Source organism: Lynx rufus, unplaced genomic scaffold, assembly GCF_022079265.1.
Source record: "Lynx rufus isolate CCGP_SWC_20201006 ecotype Redwood Valley unplaced genomic scaffold, mLynRuf1.p SCAF_8, whole genome shotgun sequence".
Taxonomy (NCBI): domain Eukaryota; kingdom Metazoa; phylum Chordata; class Mammalia; order Carnivora; family Felidae; genus Lynx; species Lynx rufus.
The window spans coordinates 54,168,741-54,190,493 of NW_025814896.1; the positions used below are offsets into that span (position 1 = coordinate 54,168,741).

The 21,753-nt window shown below is 45.1% G+C and overlaps 1 protein-coding gene across 1 annotated transcript in view; it reads left to right on the plus strand.

Annotated features, from left to right (window-relative positions):
- Positions 1-787: 787 nt before the first annotated feature.
- ST6GAL2 (ST6 beta-galactoside alpha-2,6-sialyltransferase 2) overlaps positions 788-21,753 on the plus strand; it is a 39,091-nt gene continuing 18,125 nt past the window's right edge. The window contains exons 1-4 of the mRNA XM_047067716.1: positions 788-1,733; positions 11,454-11,551; positions 13,237-13,338; positions 16,109-16,283. Coding sequence (XP_046923672.1) covers positions 788-1,733; positions 11,454-11,551; positions 13,237-13,338; positions 16,109-16,283 — 1,321 coding nt within the window. The remainder of the gene's footprint in view (positions 1,734-11,453; positions 11,552-13,236; positions 13,339-16,108; positions 16,284-21,753) is intronic.

The window sequence follows — 21,753 nt, forward strand, 5'->3', positions numbered from 1 at the left end:
TTCCTTCATCTCCTCCCGTGTTTGACATGTGAACATACTACTTTCCTGTTCCATGAGAGACTCATGATGGGGGTGAAGTCGGAGGCTACTTATTTGAGTGTATTTTTGAAGTCCACAGATACCCTGGCATCACATTCGCCCACAGTGGCTAACTGCAGACCTGGCTGAAGCATTGGTTATTCAGGACCCTAGTGGACTTCTGGTATATTTCAGGCAGCCCCCAGGGCCTGGGGGAGACCAGGAAGAATCTGACACGGTTGTCACCCATTAAAAGCACACAGTACTACAGCTCTACAATATAGGAGCCTTTGTTGTCTGATAAAGCAGGGAAGAAAGGGCGGACGGACTCTGCTTCTTAACTCAGCTGCTTTGCTTTTCCAATGGAATTCTGTAAAGCCAGTTTCAGGGAGAGGCTTTTGGGATGGGCCCCAATTCAGTAGCTGTCAGGGTGGGGGAAGTGGTTATACCTGCAGAGGTTTTCCGTATATACAGCCACTCCTCCAGCTGTCTCCCAAGACTCTAGGCAGGACCTCTTGTCTGGCACGGATCCAGTGGAGGAAAGTGGGGTGGGGCTGGGGGGATATGACGCTTAAATTTAGTCAAACTTCCCAAATGAACCTGGTTTCTGATGCCCCTTCTAACCCTCCCCTGCAGAAACACTGCTCAAGCCAGACTGTCCCCAGGGACCTCTGAGCAGGTGTCTTCCGGTGGCTAACTGCAGACCTGGCTGTGTTTCAGGTTCATTCGGCCTCCTACCGACACAAGGTGCTGACCCCAGAGACCTGCCATGAAACCACACTTGAAGCAATGGAGACAACGAATGCTTTGCGGGATCTTCGCCTGGGGGCTCCTCTTCGTGGTGATTTTCATTTACTTCACCGACAGCAACCCAGCTGAGCCTGCGCCCAGCTCCTTCTCCTTCCTGGAGACCAGGAGGCTCCTGCCCATGCAGGGGAAGCAGAGAGCCATCATGGGTGCCATGCAGGAGCCCTCCTTGCCCGAGAGCGTGGGTGCGAACAAGCGGCTGCTGGGCGGACGCCCGTCTGTCCCCTTCCGCGCTGGTCCAGGCGACCTGCCGCAATGGACCCAGGTGCAGGATGGGTTTGAAAATGACGAAGAGTTCTTTTCATCCCAGATCGGGAGAAAATCGCAAAGTGCTTTCTACCCGGAGGACGACGACTACTTCTTTGCCGCCGGGCAGCCAGGGTTGCACAGCCACACTCTGGGCACGCCGGGGGCCCTCTCCCCCGGGGACCCAGGCCGGCGGGAGGGGGCTGCACCGGCTCGCCTGGCTCAGAGAAGGCGGTCGAGGAAGCGGCAGCGGAAACCCGGCGGGAGCCCGGCGCTGGAGGACGGCGACGACGGGGACAGGCTATACTCGTCCATGTCCAGGGCCTTCCTCCACCGGCTCTGGAAGGGAAACGTCTCGTCCAAGATGCTCAACCCGCGGCTGCAGAAGGCCATGCAGGACTACCTGAGCGCCAACAAGCACGGCGTGCGCTTCCGCGGGCGGCGGGCGGCCGGGCTGAGCCGCGCCGAGCTGCTGTGTGCGCTGCGCAGCCGGGTGCGGGTGCGCACGCTGGACGGCAAGGAGGCGCCCTTCTCCGCGCTCGGTTGGCAGAAGCTGGTCCCCGCCGTGCCGCTGAGCCAGCTGCACCCGCGCGGCCTGCGGAGCTGCGCCGTGGTCATGTCTGCCGGTGCCATCCTCAACTCCTCCCTGGGCGAGGAGATAGGTGGGTCCCGCACGGTCGCCCACGGTGCGCACTCGGCCTTGCTCTTTGCATCTGGCTGGCTGGGCAGAACGGGGGTTCTGCGCTGGATGTCTCTGACGCCAGCCGGAGAGTCTCCAGTGCTTTTCCCTCACTGGCACAGAACGAGCCTGTTGGAGGTAGCAGCAAAGGTCTTTTTGGGGGTCGATTTGAAAGCAGTGGTGTTCCCCCTCTCCTGGCTGGCAGGGGAGTGGAAGGTCTGTGTCCTGCCCCTGGCAGCCACTCCGAGTTCTTCTCCCAAAGAGACTGTGTTCTACGTGGCCAGGCTCCTGGCCTAGCCCGCAGAGACCTGATGAACCCCTAAGTTGTAGGCTCATGGGAGAGGAGCAAGAGGACCAGAAAAGAAAGCAGAACTGTCTGCAGGGCAGCGACAGTTAGAGGGGGCGCAACTCCAAAGAGAAGTATGCATGGTGGTAATTTTAGTTAACCCAGGGACTAAATGGATGTTGTGGCTCAGAGAAGAGCCCTTCCTGTCCGCACAATGGGCTCTGACCTCACGCCAGCTGGTGCATGTCCAACCTTTGAGTCGTGGCCAGGACACCCATCAGGGACCTTCTCCAAGATGGTAAATAACATGACCACACCTTGGGTATCCGTCTTTCCTTCTGAACTCTGCCTTCAGAGCCCTGTCAAGAGCCCAGGAGCACATCTGGGTCATAGTTCCTGTATTAGGCCTGTCCAGAGAAACAGATTGATGTAGAGAGAGAGGAGATTTTTTTAAGGACTTGCTCCTGCAGTTGTGGGGACGGACAAGTCTGAAATTTGTAGGGCAGGTGAGTAGGCTGGAAGTTTGGATAAGAGTTGAGGTTGCTGTCTGGAGGCTGGAGTCTGCAGGGCAGGCAAGCAGGTGGGAAGTTGAGGCAGGGTTTCTCTTTTGCATCTGGAGGCAGAATTCCTTCTTTCTCAGCAAACTTCAGGCTTAGCTGTAAGGCCTTAGCCTTCCCTCTGTGCCCATGCTCATTCCATTGCCACACGGGCAAACAAGCAGTTTGAGTCTATAGAATCATTCATTCATTTAGTAAACATGTGTTTAGTCCTTACTACGTTCAGACTTCTGTACTAGGTGCCAAGAAAAAAATGTGAATCGGACACAGCCTTGGCCTGAAGTCAAGTTGTAAAACAACTGTGTCTAATACATTCTCACAGTAGACAGTGTTGTAGCTCATAGCTAATCTGGAAGTTTCAGTCAAGGGGCTTTTGCTCACTTGGTAGAAAGGAATAACCTTGTTTCTTGGGTCTGTCAGTGTTCTGTATTCCTGAGGGGGGGCTGACATGCCAGAGCTGCCTTGAAATGGGGCGATGCCGTTGAAATTGGGTCCCACCACCCAGACCTCCTATCAGACATTCTTGGGAATGGAGCTGAATGTGAATTTTTAAAAAGGTGAAAAAAGTAAGCACGAGCATGGGCTTGAGGTGTAGGGTCCCAGTGTCCCAGTGCTGACATTACAGCAGGCTCATAATAACACTGTCCATGTGTCATATGCAGCCAAAGCCGGAGCAGAGTAGTCTGCAATTGATTATGGAAGAACAGTGGTTTAAAGCTCCCTGGGGTGAAGTTCCTTCTCATTCCCGAGGACCATTATTAATAATGTAAGAAGGAATTTAAGTATTATGCTTTAAAGCAGGCAGTAACTTGCTTCCGGTTTTGTTTTGCTTTATTTTAAACACCTCTGCTCTTGCGTGTCAGGGAGATTTCTCTTGCTCTTTATTCTGGCAAAAATATCCTTGACCAGAGTCTTATAAATTCTACTTGATTCAGAGTTTGGAAGAGAGTGTGAAAGACACTGGGAATTACACTTTTCTGGGGAACGTGAAATGTCACTTACATCTTTGTTAGTTGCTAGCATCCAAATTTAACTTCTATTGTCTGCCCTTAGGTGAAGCTTCATGATTAGAACTATAGACTTCCAATTATGATATTGAAGAACGCAACTCAGAAATTTTAAGAAATTGTCTTTATTGTATTGCCCAGGTTCCTTTGAACCCAGTTTTTTACTACCATTTTAAGAATGTGGAATCAGCACAGTTCCATGTGTAAAAGCAAAAAGTTTCATTTTTATAAGCGAGGGTGTCTCTTAGTCTCAGCGCTTGTGCATGCCAGGTGCTTCTATGTCTCCTTCCTGTTCCCCTAACGTATATGTGCTTATAACACATATTTGTTAATGTCTCTCTTGATAAAAACAGATTCACTCAGCAGATCCCTTCAGGCAACTTGGAATGCTGGGGCATGCCATGCTGGTTAGCTAAAATCATCTTGACCCCTACATTTCTACTTGTGTAATTGGCTAAATGAAGATCAAAGAACTTACAGAAAGGTCATGGTCTCATGAAAGACTGAGGAAGAAGCTAAGAAAGTACCTACCTCCATGTCACCCCTGCCAGGAGGCCCCTCCAGACTGTACTGGCCCAGAATGCTCCATCAATCTCCCCTCTCTGAGTGGGAGACCCCACGCGCCTCAGGTTTGCTTATCGGCCGCCCTGTAGCTCCCTCTGCTGGTTGCTCCGCTGACAATGCAGTCTTGCTTCTCCCTCTTCTGTTAGGCTTGAGTCATGCCATGTAATTGTTTTTGAGAACAGTATAGCAGTTGTAAACACCTCCACTTTGAATATGTTATTGCAAAGCAAACTGAACTGTTTTGGAAACATGGAACATTCTTTCCTAGAACTAAGAGATGATTTTTTTTTTCAGCCATACACATAAACAATAATAATTTGGTAGTGAAATCAGCTCCCAGCAGTCCTGTGCAAACACACTACAGAGGAGAAATGTCTTAACAGCCCTAGCCCTGATGTGGGAAATCAGGGACTGTGTGCTTGAAACTCAAATTCTGGGAAGGGTCTGGGGAAGTGGGAGGGTGTGGAGGGCTTTGTGTAGGAAGCAGGGCATATGGTACTTGGTGGTAATAGCTTAGGATTTGGCAGATCCTGATGCCTCAAAAGGGGAGAAAGAAGATCCTGTAGTTATTTAACAGGAATTGATTATTTATTGAGTCCCCAACCCACCGAGGCCTAATGCTATGCTAGGCACTAGCGATGCAAAGATAAATAAGGCTGAGAGATAAACCTCAAGTCCTATGCAGTCTATTGGAGAAGACCAACTGGAACAGACATTTTCAGTATTGTGGTTAGAAGGACAGAGAGATATGCATACTGACGGGGAAGAAATGACAGCAGAATCCTAACCCACCGTGAGGGCTGATGACTGGGTAGAGAGAGGTTAGCAAGGACTGCCCAAAGAGGGAAATCCAGGCTGAAGTCTAGGGTAAGAGGTAGGTGAGACACAGCATGAGAAGTGCTTGGCGGGGCGGGGGGTGGGGGGCACACAGAAGGGCACAGGGGTAGGGAGATGGGGGAGGTGGGTGGCATGAGATCTACAGGGAGCACGAGGGGCTGGGAGTGGGGAGAGACTTACACTGATAGGCAGGCAGGCCGCTTGCACATCATTCTCCAGAAATTAGATTTCACTTAATAATTGTAATAAAAGGTGCCACTTATAGGGTGTCTACTGCAAAGTCCTGTTCTAAATGCTCTTGTGTAAACTGTTGCAAAGCCAAGAAAAGGAATCTTCCTGTTTTATGGGGGCACCTACAGGCACAGTGGGTGGAGCCTGGACTCCATTAAACCCCACTCTGGGTCTCCAGAAAGTCTAGCTCTGACCCCTGGGTCCATGGGGCCAAGAGAGGCATTACGATCTTTGAAGCAGGAAGTGATGGGTCAGCTTTGCATTTCAGAGAGAGTTCCAGAGCCTGGAGTGGAGGGCACAAAGGAAGTCACACTGCAGCAGTCCCAGGGAGAGGCGAGGCACACAGGGGTGGTGGAGTCTTGAGAGGGATGAATCATCTCTTTGGCAGGCCATTCCCTATAGACTGGAGGCTTTTGCTCCCTTGCTGTTTCAGATTTTGTTTTCTGGAGGAGTGCAGGAAGGGAGGAGGGGGATGTGGGGCCCAGTGCCCAAGACAGGGCACTGACTTAGTGCTGGTACGCCTCCTGGCTGGCTGCTTCTTGAAGGGTTTTTTAATCTTCCTTAGTGAATGCATGTAGCCTGGCCCTGTTCTCAAGGTCAACACAAAATGGCTCTACCCTGGAAATGCCTTCTCCAGAAATGAGGCTTTACTTTATTCCCCATGTGCTTGCTGTCTGATCCATTCCTTCTTTTCTAAATATGAATGGACAGCTTAGTTTTTCAAGAGCGTTATCAAGGAGATGCACAGCCAGGAATATGTTTACAAAACATGTCTGCGTGATAGACACGCTCTCAGCTCATCCTCCCCAAAACGCTCCCCCCTCCCATCCTGATCCCACTGACAGCTTTAAGGAGGTTCCTTCTCCATCCATAGCAGCCTCCTGCACAAAAATTGGCCTTTTAACTCTTTAGACTCCTACCACTTCCAAAGGAATTAAGCTAGTTTATGTTTTTGTGCCCTGTGCCTTGTGTGGTCGCTTGAAGGCTTAACACACACCTCAGTGTAGAATACTGGCATTTAAAAGCTGTGACATTTTCAAGGGTGATACCGTTAATTTGAAATTTCTACCTAATTAATTTGAAAAGCACCCACTGCTTGGAAGCCTTGGCTTGTTCACCTCTCCTTTAGATAGAGGCTGCGTCCAAGGGCAGCATGGTTTAGCAGGAGAACTAAGGTTCAGCAGCACTGGCCTCACACTTCTTGCCCTCATAGTGCCCTGATTACGCCTGTTCCTAAAGGTCACCTCACTGCCTGGAGCCTGCTCTCACTCTGGCTTGGGAGTGGGTTGCCCCAGATCAGCAGTTCACATCGTTGTGATGTGCTTACATTTGGGGTCCCAAGACCCCTTCAGGGGCTCATGAGGGGAAAATGTTTTATGAAAACACACAGAGGTCCTTTTAACCATTGGCATTTGCACTGGTGGTGCAGAGGCAGCGGTAGGTAAAACTGCTGCTTAGTGTAAATGAAGGCAGTGTTGCCCAATGGTACTAGTTGTGACTTCTGCAGCCAAGCTCTGCAGGAGAAGAATAGAGAGGCAGTTTCACTTATGGATGTCCTTGAGGAAGCAGGAAAACATTTAAAAATGTTGGCTTTATTAAATATCAGTCTTTGAGGGGCGCCTGGGTGGCGCAGTCGGTTAAGCGTCCGACTTCAGCCAGGTCACGATCTCGCGGTCTGGGAGTTCGAGCCCCGCGTCGGGCTCTGGGCTGATGGCTCAGAGCCTGGAGCCTGTTTCGGATTCTGTGTCTCCCTCTCTCTCTGCCCCTCCCCCGTTCATGCTCTGTCTCTCTCTGTCCCAAAAATAAATAAACGTTAAAAAAAAAAAAATTAAAAAAAAAATATATCCGTCTTTGAGTACACGTGTTTTCAAGACCAAGAAGGCAATGACGTGAAAACGCTTCTGCACACCAGCACATAGTGGAAAAGCCCTTGTGTGGCTGAGTAGTGAGCAGAACTAGCCACTTGTATCATGCGACGCCATGTTTACTTGAAACAAATGACTGATAGACATACTTTATTCAGTCACTGGATATTTGGTAGATATTTTCTCAAAGAGGAATTGAGTGAGCCTGTCCCTTTTAGGAAAATAGCGGACAGTATTTTTTTTTTTTTTTGCCAGTAATAAAATTCAAGCTTTCAACCAGGAACTTGTAAGTGAACCCAAGTTCGTCTGCCCTGTGTGCAGCAGCAAAGCCAATCACCGAGACATCAGGTATGCAGCAAGGAAAGGGTTCATTTATGCAGCCAAACCTGAAGAAGGGAGGATAAGCCTCAAATCTGCTTCCTCCAAGGAGGAGGGAATGAGTTTTTTACAATCATAGGGGTTGAGAATGCATACATATTGATGCAAAGCGCAAGGAAACTTAACAACTACTCATAAGGAAAGATAGCATGTTCATTGAGCAAACATTTATTGTAACATATACCCCATGTTCCCTTGAGGTGGAGACTTAACTCCGGAAGGAGGCAGAATTCAGCCCCTGATGTCAGGAGGTTATCTTCAGATGAGGAGAGGGGTTATGGGCTTGCTCAGAGAGACAGTATAAACTGGAGGGGCTCTTGGGCTTGTAATCTCGAGTAAGGAATGCCGGCCCTTGCTTGTTCCTAGGCTGGAACCATATCAGTTGACCTTGAGTCCAGGCTTCTGCAGAAATAGCTAAGTGAGTCTGTTAGTGGGGTCTGAAAAGACACAGCAGCTGATTAGGGGGGAACAGTTCTCAGAAAAACAAGCTTTAAACTTTCTGCTAGTTTCAGCCTCATTAACCCCATGAGGCACTCTTTCAAACTTAGAAGTGTCCCAGCCTTAAAAACTGATGAGATGCATGGTAATATTAACTGCTGTGACTTGGGGGGATACCTTATAATGAAGTGCATCAATATTTGGAAGATCTGCATAACTTATTAAATTGGTAGTTCTAAATGACCGTTGCACAATGCTGCAAAATCATGCGTGGGTGAATCATCCATTTTAAGAGCAAGATGAACTATTTGAATGGATTTTAATGTAACAGAGCATGGCAAGTTCATTGATACGGTTTCACATTCCACATTAGGAAAGCTTTTTTAAGAAACTAGCACTTGTCAAGTTTTGATGAAGTATCAAGAATATTCTCAGTAATGTGGAAAGACTTTAAGTACTCCTTACATTTTCAAAGATATATCGGAGGGTTCATATACTTCAACTAAAGCAATATGTTGCAACAGAATGCAGAAGCAGTTAAGAGAAACCAACTGTCTTCTAAAAAGCCAGGCTTTAAAGAGATTTGCAGACATTTAAACCAGTACAAGTCCTGTATTTTTTGAAAATATGGTTATTTTTCATAAAAATATTTTATTTTAAAATAAATTAGTAAGTAAGGGTGCCTGCGTGGCTTGCTCGGTTAAGCATCTGACTCTGGATCTCAGCTCAGGTGTTGGTCTCAGGGTGGTCAGTTCAAGGCCCACCTTGGGCTCCATGCTGGGCATGAAGCCTACTTTAAGAAAGTAATAATCAGTTAATTAATAAACATCTTTAAGTTTTCTTTTTTTTTAATTTTTTTCTAACGTTTATTTATTTTTGAGACAGAGAGAGACAGAGAATGAACGGGGGAGGGTCAGAGAGAGAGGGAGACACAGAATCTGAAACAGGCTCCAGGCTCTGAGCGGTCAACACAGAGCCCGACGGGGGGCTCGAACTCACGGACCGTGAGATCGTGACCTGAGCCGAAGTTGGACGCTTAACCGACTTAGCCACCCAGGCGCCCCAAAACATCTTTAAGTTTTCTGTTTTGCTTCCGAAGTAGGCATATATGGACATATAATCCAAATAAACAAAAGAACTTTGGGTTGTCAATAATTTTCAAGAGTGTAAGAGGGTTCTAAGACCAAAACGTGAGAACCACTGCTTTGGGTAATCAAATTTTTCTGACTCCAACAGCATTTGAATTTGTATGAGAAAATACTATCCAATAAAAATAAATAACCAAACAACTCATTACAAGAAAAAAAAATGTATGAACAAGTGCCTATATTGTAAAGAAAATAGAAAGTGTTCAGGTTGTTAGGCATCATTTATTCAAAGCATGGATCACCTAGAATGTAAACATTGGCAAACCTCTTTATTTATTTCTTTAAGAACCAAGTAGTAAATATTTTAGTTTTTGTGAGCCATGGGGGTCACTGTCACAATTCACCTCTGCCATTACAGACAATAGATAAACAAATGACTATGTCTGTGTTGTGGTCCAGCTTTATTTACTAAAACAGGTGGTCACAGCTTGCTCCCCCCTGCACCATTTCCCCTAAAAGAACACTGTAGAATTTTTTTAATGCTTATTTGTTTATTTTTGAGAAAGAGAGAACGAGCTGGGGAGAGGCAGAGAAAGAGGGGAACAGAGGATCTGAAGTGGGCTCTGTGATAACAGCAGAGAGCCTGGCATGTGGCTCGAACTCACAAACCTCGAGATCATGAGCTGAGTTGAAGTCAGATGCTTAACCCCCTGAGCCACCCAAGGCTCCCCTTTAGAATTTTTTCAATTACGTAGTCAAGTACCCGTTATTCCTTCTTTGTGTTCTGTTTAATTTTGGTGCTCAAAACTGGAATACAAATTCTTCTGAGTTCAGGGCCCATCAAGAAAGGCACCTAAGATAACTGTGTTTTGTTTGTTTTTCTTTTTAATGTTTGTTTATTTTTGAGAGAGAGACAGAGTGTGAGCAGGGAAGGGGCAGAGAGAGAGGGAGACACAGAATCTGAAGCAGGCTCCAGGCTCTGAGCTGTCAGCACAGAGCCGGACACATGGTTCAAATCCACAGGGTTCAAATCCACGTGAGATCATGACCTGAGCTGAAGTCAGATGCTTAACTGACTGAGACACCCAGGCGCCCCCTAAGGTAACGTTGTTTCAATGGTGGCATGTGTGCCCAGTCTCTGATACTTAGGGAGTAGGAAAGTCTCTCCTAGGAAGACTGCTCAGGAGGGAGCAGCACACTCAAGGAGGTGGCCTGCTTCAAGGACTTGTGTGGGGTATGGTCACGGTAAACATAGGGCACGTCTACAGGCTCTTTGGTGAATCAGAAATACATAACCTTACGTCTCTCTCATGCAGACAGAGGCATTGTCGTTGCTCCAAGGTAAGCTTGAAATGTGCATAGAATTTTTGAAGCTAAAGATAGCCCGTAGCGATTCCCTTATTGCGGATTAACTCTGGTTTCTGGGCAACACAGTAGCTGGCTTGGGAGATTTCAGGACATATGCATGCATCTAGACTGCTTTGTGGAAAGGGAACGTGTCCCCATTCCCATCTAGCCTACCTCTAGCTCTTCGTGTCCTCGTCAGCCTCCAGGATATGGGAGGTGTGTTTTCACCCGGGACCCCTGAGAACTTGAGGAAGTCTGTCAAGTTGAACAAAGAGAGACACAGATTTATGTTGTAGTCGAGGCTCGGTGAACCAAGGTGTGCCCTTAAAGAGTGTAAAGAGCCTCGGCAGCCAGTACCACTGGTGGTGTCTCCCGTCCTCCAGTCCTGTGGCAGTTGGTCATACCATTGCTGGAAATGCAGAATGCTCGATTGCTCTCACATGGGCCTTCTGGGAATCAGCAGCAATTTGTAAAGCACAGAAATCAGCTGGTATTCTTTCTTTTCTTTCTTTCTTTCTTTCTTTCTTTCTTTCTTTCTTTCTTTCTTTCTCAACTTTTAAATTTCAATTTCAGTATAGTTAACGTACAGTGTTCTATAGGGCTGGTGTTCTTTTTAAGCACAAACCAGTACCCCAAGGTATAAAAGTTGCACTGAAGGCCATGGCTCTCACTGTGTGGGAGATGTCCTTGTCCTGGCACAAGTGGCCTCTTTAGCGACACCATGAGCAGCCTTTATGCTCTAAAGCAATAAGAGGCCACAAACAAGCAGTTCCATCTTCGAAATACCCTGGAATCTCTGAGAATGCCCGCATAAAGCATGCCCCCTTTAAAGAATATGAACACATAACAAGTACCTACATATATCTGAGATGACATTGGACCACATGTAATGGATTCATATGTTCCCATGTTGATTTGTCCCCTAGCGAAGACCTCATTCGAAATAAACACTACAGACACTGAAAATGACATGTATGGGTATCTTAAGTATATTGGTTGTTTCCAGTTAGCTTCAGGTATTAAAAAATTTGCTTTAAAACTTTTTCTAAATTACGTTGATTCTACAGCAAAAAATAAAGTAACTTTGTCACTCATGTGTTCTTAGATTCTCATGATGCAGTTTTGAGATTTAACTCGGCACCTACACGTGGCTATGAGAAAGATGTTGGAAATAAAACCACCGTGCGCATCATTAATTCCCAGGTAAGATGGATGGAGTGTTTTCATGCATGTACATTTTATAGGTAAATAGTTTAACTGGGTGAATGAAGAGAAATTACCCAGTTGTACATGACCATGGTCTTGCTTATTTGTAGGTTCTTGTAATCATAAAAGAATTGATGAGAAAAAATGCAGATAAATAGGCATTTATGTGTGACATGACTAGGAAGAAATGAGTAAATAAGATTAAAAGGAAAAATCAGAGAAGATATAGAAACATGTATGGATATCCATATATGCATATGTATGTGTATATATATATAATCATAGTCTTAGTGTGTTGTATATTACAGATGGAGAAAAGGACAGTTAAATTTAGAAAAAAATCATGGTGGTGTGAAAGGCAAGGGATGAAGGGGAGAAAAAGCAAAGGCTACAAAATCCAAGGGACAGTAGGGTGGCTTGGAAACTTTAGTCCATTATCTGAAAATTTTAAAAATGAAATTGTTGAAAATGGAAGTATTTCTCTTTTTGGTGTTCTTCATACAAATGTTTTCCAAATTCAAAGCAAAATTATTCTCAAAACTATGGCAGTTTCTAGAGTTTCAAACTATATAGAAAGAACATGAGGTGATGGATGATTTATGACAAGTTGCTTGCAGAAGAAAAGATTAGCTTTCTGCCTGGGACCCTGAGCCAGGCAGCCTGCAGCAAGGGAAGAAACAATCGCCATGTTTCCTTGCTTCATAGACAGCATGGATTGTAAGAGTCGCCATTCATTTATTAACACTTCCAGCTTTTTAGCTAATCATCCCCACAAATTAAAATACATGCCACCTGTAAAATATGTCCTGACTTGAGAAATCTGTATGAAGAAAGAGAGTGCATCTTAAAAACTGTGAAAAGTTGCACCTCAACACTGAGGAAAACCAATTTTTTTTTTCTCCTCCAAAGCTGTAGTTTAAAAAAGATGATTGGCAGGTGAGATCGAAGGACTCCTCTAGGACCACAGAGGGAGGAAGTCGCATGTGGGCTGTCACCAGTCTGCTGGCTGTCCCTGTTCCATTTGTCCTGAGGCTGGCACTCTGAAGGCACCTTAATAACATGGGTCATTCATATCTGTGCCTCCTTCTCCAGTTGTCTGTGAAGGCAATTAGAGAGGAGGTCGGGGGTGCCAAATTAGCTAAGGCATCGCATCTTTCAGGAGCTGATTCGATACCACCGGCTATGGGTATAATGCTGATGAAAATGTAAGAACTCGTGAATTTTATTTTATTTTGTTTTTTAAATTTTTTAATGTTTATTTATATTTGAGAGAGAGAGAGAGAGAGAGAGAGACAGAACAAGAATGGGGGAGGGGCAGAGAGACAGAGGGAGACACAGAATCCCAGGGAGACTCCAGGCTTTGGGCTGTGAACACAGAGCCCGACTGGGGACTGGAACTCATGAACCATGAGATCATGCCCTGAGCTGAGGTCAAGACGGGTAACTGACAGAGCCACCCACGCACCCCTCCTAAATTTTATTTTTAACCCTAGTTTCCCCAGACATTTCTTCAGGTTCATTAGCGTGCAATGCCTGCCTCTCTCACTCCCCCAGAGGAAAATAGTAAAGTCTGAGTAACTTTGTTTTTCTTGCTCTGATTCATTTTTTTAAACTTTCCTCTTTTTAAAAATATAATTTTGAAGAGCCACTCGCTTTGAAATGATTTCTGTATGTATTTGCAGATTCTGACCAACCCCAATCATCACTTCATTGACAGTTCATTGTATAAAAATGTCATTTTGGTGGCCTGGGACCCTGCTCCTTACTCTGCAAATCTTAACCTGGTAAGTGTTCCCTTTGGTGCCCTTACCCTACTGATCAGACAGTGCCTTTGACTGATTAATAATGGGAGCAAGTCAAGGATTAAGCTTTCACAGAATGAAACCAATCATGGGCACTACTGAAATACATGGGCGTTCATACCATTTTGATACCCAGTTCCGGTAGCGTACTTGGTGAACGTGACCTACCTAATGAAAAAAGGGCTTTTGCTCTGGAAGATTTAAAAACAAAAACAAATCACAGTGCCCTAAATGTTCAGAAATTCCTAGTTACACTGGAAGTTGAGCCAAGTAAACTCAGAGTTTTCCATTGTGATAGGGTTACATCACCTTCCACGTAGTTATGAGACCTTCTGAAATAAATTCAAAGTGCTTGATAAGAGAATCTAAACTTTGTGAATCAACAGCTCACTGCCCTTTAAGTGGAACCTGTTACAGACTTTTCTTGAGTGTGCAACTCTGGCTTTTTCCTCTAAACCTTTCTTACCTTATGTGATATAGTGTAAACAAGATTACTGCTAGCCATCAAAATATAAGCAAGTTACATTCATGGCATTCTGGCAAATCATTGCCTATCTAAACAAGCAGCTAGTTACTTCTGGTGAGAACTTGGATGAAAAGCCGATGCACTTGTCTTTTAAGGAGGGCTGGGAAAGAAGTGTGATAGTTTTAGCCTCATGAAAGATAATGTCTGCTGTGCCACTGAGCGTCTTTCAACTTGTTCTGTCATGACGCAAGAGAATGCATCCTTCTTAAGATGATGGAAATGAGGGAACAGGCCTTGGCTTTACCAAGAGGACTTCCCAAGAGAGCAGCGGCCCAAGGTCAGATGGGTCCTTCTGGGGCTGTTGTGTCACTGTTCATCTTGAGACCAAGGCTGGACATTTAACTAGCATGATTCCTAACTGGTTCTTTTTTAAAAAAATTTTAAAAATTGTACTTAAATCCAAGTTAGTTAACATATAGTGTAGTAATGATTTCAGGAGTAGAAGACCCAACAAGTGCCCTCCTTAATGCCCCTCACCCACTTAGCCGCTCCCCCCACCATCACCCCTCTGGCAACCCTCAGTTTGTTCTCTGCATTTGAGTCTTTTATGGTTTGCCTCCCTCTCTCTTTTAATCCTAACTGGTTCTTAACCAGGAGCGCAAACCAGAATCACCTGGAGAGTATTTTTTCAAATGTATCTGTCAGAGCCCCATTTCCTGACATATCACTTACAGCCCCAGTGTGTAGATTCTGAGAAAGCTCTCTGGCTGATTTTCACAGGTACTGTCTACCGAGAATCCAGCACGAAATGCATGTTGGAACTCTTCAGCTTCCTTTCCGGTCTGAAGTTCTCTGGTTTTAAGTTCTGATAGCTTTCTCACTATCTGTGGACAGACTGAGAGCTCTAGCTATTGGACCTTGTTTCTTCCTCCTTGAGAAGCATCCAAGCCCAGGGCACAGAGCTGTCCAACCCGATGGAGGGGATAGCAACAGTGCTGAAACCCAGGCAACCGGGCTGCTTTCTGGGTGGCCTGCGCTCTGGGGAGCAGGAGGAGGGGTGAAGAAACTGAGGCCCACACTCCTCTTGCTTCCCTTCTGCTGCCTCTTGGCTTGGGGGCAAAGTTTACAAAAGATGATTGGCCCCGGTCCTTCTCAAAATTGTTAAAGCCACAGAACCCGTTCAACCATGGAATATTACTTGGGATCTCAGTGCGTATCTACTGTTTCCCGAAGGTGTCTGTTTGAAGGGATAACAGGGCCCTCAGAGCCTTATGAACTAAGTCTCTCCCCCACATACCTCCAAATCCCATTTTTTCATGGTGGCACCTCAGATGTTCTGAAGACATTTAAAAGTAAACCTAGGGGCGCCTGGGTGGCTCAGTCGGTTGGGCGACTAACTTCACTCAGGTCATGATCTCACAGATTGTGAGTTCGAGTCCCATGTCTGGCTCTGTGCTGATAGCTCAGAGCCTGGAGCCTGCTTCGGATTCTGTGTCTCCCTCTCTCTCTGCCCCTCTCCTGCTCACGTTCTGTCTCTCTCCTTCAAAAATAAACATAAAAAATTTTTTTTAAGTAAATCAACCTTATTGTACATTTTTTCACACAGTAACATGTACAGTCAGTGGAAGGATACATGTTGATGAGTATTAGCAAATTTATATAGTCATGTATCTACCACCACAGTTAAGAAATGGAATATTTTCAGCACTCCCAAGAGTTCCTTGTGCCCCACCTATGAGTCTGCCCAGCACTGCCCCAGACCTAGGCAATAACTGATATGCTTTCTGTCACTGTGTATTACATACGAAAAATATGTTTTGAAATACACTGATTGAAGCCCCAGGGTCAGCACACTGTAGCCGTGGACCAAATCTGGCCCCATTTCGTAAATAAAGTTTTATTGGAACACAGCCATGCTCATTCATGATGTATCTTCTGTGACTTTCTCAGTACAATAGAAGCATCGACTAGTTGCAGCAGAGACTGTCTGGCCCACAAAACCTCAAGGGTTTGCTACCTGGCCCTTTACAGAAAAGTCTGGGGCCCCTGCCCTAGCTCATCTCCCATATTTCACTAAAGAACAAATCCTTGTCCCTCAGGGCTGGGACCCTATCTCTTTTTGTTCTGGTTCCCTCATCCATGAGGCAGTGCCTGTACTTCACCTCCTTCTCCCGGGCCCTTAGCCTCTAAATAGTCTCCAACCCCACTCCGGTGCTGCCCTGTTTCCTTTTCACAGTGTGGTTCTCTGTACTTGATTGCGTTGATTTTTTTTTGTTTGTTTCTTAGTGGTACAAGAAGCCAGATTACAACCTGTTCACTCCATATGTTCAGCACCGGCAGAGAAACCCAAATCAGCCATTTTACATTCTTCATCCTAAATTTATATGGCAGCTTTGGGACATTATCCAGGAGAACACCAAGGAGAAGATTCAGCCCAACCCACCATCTTCTGGCTTCATTGGTAGGTATATATAAAAATGGATGATCAGGCAGGCACTCAGGGTTAGGGTTAGGCTTAGTATTTAGCAAATGTACAGTTATGTTATTTAATCAGAACAATTAAAAGGTGGTTTTAGAGGAAGCATAGATAAGCTGAAGATAGTAGAAACACTCTGTTTTTTCCAGTTTTCTATTGGTATGTGATAACTGCCCCCAGAACTGCAAGATGTACAGCAAAAACTGTTTTATTTTCTGTCGGTTTTGTGGGTCAGGACAGGCTTGGCTGGGTTATTCTTCTGTTCCACAGGCTTCAGTGGGAATCACTTCATGGTATTCACCTGCTTCATGGGATGGCTACACTCCCGTGGTTGGCCCCTTTGGCGGGGATGGCTGGGAGGGCGGGCTCAGCCAGGACTATTGACTTTGTGCCTGCACGTGGTCTCTTGCATGGTGGTCTCAGGGTACTCGGGCTTCTTACGTGGGAGCTCATGGCCCCTGGCAAGTGTGCCAAAAGGCAGGAAATAGAAGCTGCCTGTTTCTTAAGGTTGAGGCCTAGAGACCTGCACAATGTCACTTGCACTCTTCTGCGGGTCAGAGTAGTCAAGGCCCCACTGGATTCAAGGGGGAAGACACACAGACCCCACCTGGGTCATCTGTGATCCACTAGCCACTCACCCATTCACATTGTTTACGTAATACCAGATTGAGGAGCTGAATTTGTGACCGTAGGATAATGTCATGTGCTGCAAGATAGCAAGTGCAGGCTTTGATGAGACTAATTCTAAGACCTTGTACAGCTCTTGCTGCCAGAGTCCACTAGCTCTAATCTAAAAAATGGATTTTTTTCATATAACAGGATCATCACACTTAGTTTATTTTATATATATATACATATATATATATACACACACATATGTATATATATGTATATATATATATATATATTTTTTTTTTTTCAGCCAGGCTTTGATCCTCCAAAATTTGTGGTTTTACTCTACTTCTTTACCCATGATTCAGCTAATCATCCCATTATCTCTTTGATTTTACCCGAGTAGGGTAATATTAAGGAATATCCTCGATCCCCTTGGCAATATGAAAGCTGTAGTGGAACCAAAGGATGTTAGTTGTGTCCACAAAAAACTGTGATGTTCTCCCCACCTAATTTCAATGAATTAGCCACCCTGAGTCTTAATTTGGGCTGCAAACTGGGTCCCTCTGAATAAAGGAGAGATTTATGGAGATAGCACTGTTTTCATTATGGATACGGGACACACAAGTATCTGAATGGAGGCCTGTGGATTTTGGAGTGAGTTTCTGGCATTACAATAATGTGAACTATTTTACCTAGAGTTCAAGACAGAATTTACGATATGACTCTGTAGATTAGCTGCCTTAAGTATAGCTAACCCCCTTTTAAAGTCATACCTTTGACACTCTGTGTCCAAATCAGTTTTTTGAAATCGTAGTGTCTTTATCTTTTGCACAGTTTCGTGAGATCCTGTTGCTTTAGGAAAGAAAGTATAATCCAGTTTGTCAGCAAAGGGTAAGTAGGAGAGTATAATGCTTAGACAGCGTAACGGGATGTGGCGGAAGTTTAATAAAATCATTTTCATATTGTTGCCTTCTCACGAATTCATGGGGCTTCTGCTTGCTTGGAGCAGAAGTTTTAGAGCACAGTGGGGGCTGTCAGATATACTTACAGCAATGTGCAGTTGAAAGACTCACATAGATAGTCATAGCTGGAGAGAAATATTTTCCCATGTGTTTTTGTTGGAAGGAATCCTGCCACACATGGCCAGCTTCCTTCCATAGCTATTTACTGAGAATTTGGAGTTTTCAGAGGCTGATACTTGCCTTAGAGGCTGCTTTTACACGAATATGGAGGAATGCAGTTTGACGTCATTGAAGGAGTGGAGGCTGGGTCTGGCAGGTTAAGTGTAAATTCTTCTCTGCCCTTTACCAGCTTTTTGATCATGGGCATGTCACTTACCCCCGTGAGCCTTAAATATGCTCATATGAGAAATGAGACTCATAAAATCTTTCTAAAGATGAGTTGGTGTGCCGATGGGCAATGGTTCCTGTTTTCTACCACTGTCCTGCCCAGAGTGACAACTATTAGCCACATGTGGCTATGCAAATTTAAATTAATTAGGATTAAAGGAGAGAAAAGCTTCAGTTCTCTTGCACTTGCCTTATTTCAGGTTCTTAGTATCCACGTGCACTGGCGGCCACTGTCTTGACAGGCAGTGCAGGAGAACATCTCCATCATCACACAAAGTTGCATAGGACAGTGCTGTTAAGTTTTGCTAATCACAGAAGAATGAAAAAAGAGCAAGCAGATAAGGAAGCCTTAAGTTCCCAGTGGGCGGGCTGTGCTCTGTGACTGGGGATACAGATGTCACAGAAGACATGGCCTGCCGTCCCTGGCCGGATTTAAGAGTGAGCTCTCACTAAGGATGGACGGGAGATACAGTCGGGGTGGGCTGTGCCCAGCAGAGCCCCAGTCGCCCTCTGAATACTCTGCTGATTTTGCAATCTGTCTGCCTCCTCTTTGATCCTGCTCAGAAATATGCTGAGAGCCAGTCTGTTTTATAACTTATCTGATGTTCCTAAATATTAGCAGAATGATGTCGCTCACATCTCAATCTGTCGGCCATAAGAATTTCTAAAAATCAATGAGTTATTTTCTGTTATTGAGAAGTGTTCTCCAAATACGTGTTCTAAGGTCACGTAGAAAAAAAAAAAAAAAAAAACTATTGACTTCTTGTCTCACCACCTCATCATGCCCAGACACTAACCTCTCATGTTCATTACTGGACAAAAAGAACCCATTGCAGAGCTGGTCGGTGAGATCAGGATGTTTCTGTGTGCACAGCGCTGGGCTCTGCCCAGGTACAGCGATCAGCAGGGTGCTTTCTATCAGAGGAGAGCAGTATTCTGACGCCCTGCTTTCCTCATTAGCGCAGGGCTCCACCTGTGGGGAAGACATTGCAGGTGAAGCAAGATGAGGCCCTTTGCTTTATGGATGTGCTCTTCTGGAAAGGAAAATGGTGTCACATTTAATTACTGATGTTTCTAAACCCGCTGCATACGTTTTCCTTATACGTGTTGTGAATCTGCACGTGTGAAATAGAGGGACTCTAAAAGTTGACTGTTTTGAACACAAAAGACATGTCTTTCTATGGAAATAAATGGTAGTTAGATTCCCAGGGGAACACACCTTGAACCCTTTAAATGTCATGTCATTGGTGGTATTAGGAGACTTGTTCCTGGTGCCTGAATTCATCATACAGGAGAAAGGTGGAGAAAATGGAAGGGGAAAGTCATCCAATAAGTAGGTATTAATTAAGCCCCTCTATGTGCCAAGCATGATGCTGAGCCCAGGCTCAGCCCAGTGGTGAGGAAACCAGGCAAAGAACTCATGGTGCACCGAGTGACAGACATTACATAGGTGTGCCTTCCCTAAATAAAATAAAATTACAAACTGGGCAATGAAGGAAGAGAACAGGATGCATCAAGGGCTGGGAAGTGTGTGCTTTTCCCATTGTGTTCCTGCTCTTAGCCTAGCGCATAGGAGGTACAAGAAGTAATTATTTGGAGAATGAATGTTTTAGCTTAGAACTTGAGAAGTTCTCAAGTTTAACATGTGTCAGAATCACCCAGAGAGGGATTATGTATTAGATATCTAATGATGTGAGGCAAATTACCCCAAAACTTAGCTACTGGACAGAACAATAAGCATTTGTTATCTTGTACAGTTTCTGTGGCCAGTATTGTAGGAGCAGATTGGCTGGCTGGCTTACCTTGGTATCTTTCATGAGATTGCATTGAGCTGTCTGGACTTGGCTTGGCTGATCTGTTTTCTGGATGGTTCACTCACAAGATGGCTGTTGACTGGAGGCCTCAGTTCCTTACCACACCTCTCTATAGGTCTACTTGAATGCTCTCACAACATGGCAGCCGGCTTCCCTATAGCAGGCAATCCAAGGGAGAGAGCCAGAAGGAGGTCTCAGTACTTTTTATGGTGTCATAAACTATCTATCCCCTTGGCTACATTCTATTTGTTACACAAGTCAGTCCCATTGTTGTGGGATGGAACTACCCAAAGATGGGGATACCAGGTAGGGATCATTGGGGGCCATGTTGGAGGCTGGCTACCATACCTTTCTAAAACACAGACAAGTGGGCCCACCCCTAGAGTTTCTGGGAAGGTGGAAGGGGCAAGAATTTGCATTTCTAACAGGTTTTTAAGTGATGCTTCTGCTGTGGTCCTTGTTCTGTACTTTGAGAACCACCCTTGTGGCATTTTAGAATCCTGAAGTTAGAAGGAAATTCAGAAATCAAGTCTGTGGGTCCTGTATTGATAGACATGCCATCAAGGTGATAAGCATTTAACTCAGCAGGAGAACACAGGATGCTACCAATAATACATTATTCCTTTGTTTCTTTGAAGACATAGCTAAAAAATTTACTCTTATCATTACTGATGGACTTCTTTCATGCCCTAAAACTTGTGAAATGATATACATAACAGCTATCTGTCAACGTCCTTCTTAAAAGTAGATTTTTGTTCGTTTGTTGGTTGGTTTATCACCTTGGGACCCAGATTCTCGGATGTACTGATTAGTCAGGTATAAGTTCGGGCACCAATAAGCAATGTCCCAACTCTCATTGATTTCAGGAAACCGCCCTCAGTAATATTCAGGCAGATAGTTCAGCCAACATCTCCCATTCCAGAAGCATTTGTACCTTCATTAGCAACCCCTAGTCCTGCACCACTAGTCTCCTTGATGGCACACAAATCATGTGGGCTTGCCTGGTAGATAGGAGCTGTGGTAGGTATGTGTGTGTTCTTCTGCGTTATAACAATATATTATGATAAAAGTTATGTGAATACAGTCTTTCTCTCAAACTGGTATTGCAATGTGCTTACCCTTCTGATGGTGTGAGGTGATAAAATGCCCATTTGATGAGATGACATAAGGTGAATGACATGGGCATTAGGATGTGGCATTTGGCCACCACTGACCTTCTGATGACCTATCAGAAGGAGAATCATCTGCTTTCTGACTGCAGGTGACCGTGGGTAACTGAACCTACAGATAAAGGGAAAACTACCATGTTGAAGGGAAGAAGGGTCTAGAAGTAACTTCTGTCCACTGCACCATTCTGAATGTTCCTTAGAACAGGGTTGGAAATATTGCTGCATCAATGTCAACTCTGATCACAATACCCAAATAGGCACTGTACTTTTTCCTGGGTTCTGTGGGATCTGTGTATTATCAGCTCCTATGGAGAAGTTTCCTTTTGGGCAAGATGTCCTAGTAACATCAGATTCAGTCACAAATATTTAACTTGCATCTGAATAAATTCTTCTTGTTCTGTCTACAGTAATAGGAACTGCCTTTTCTGATTATAAAGAAAGAGCAGGGAGTTGTAGGATTTAAGGAACACATTGACCTAGCATTGAAGAAAACAAACTCTGAGAGCCT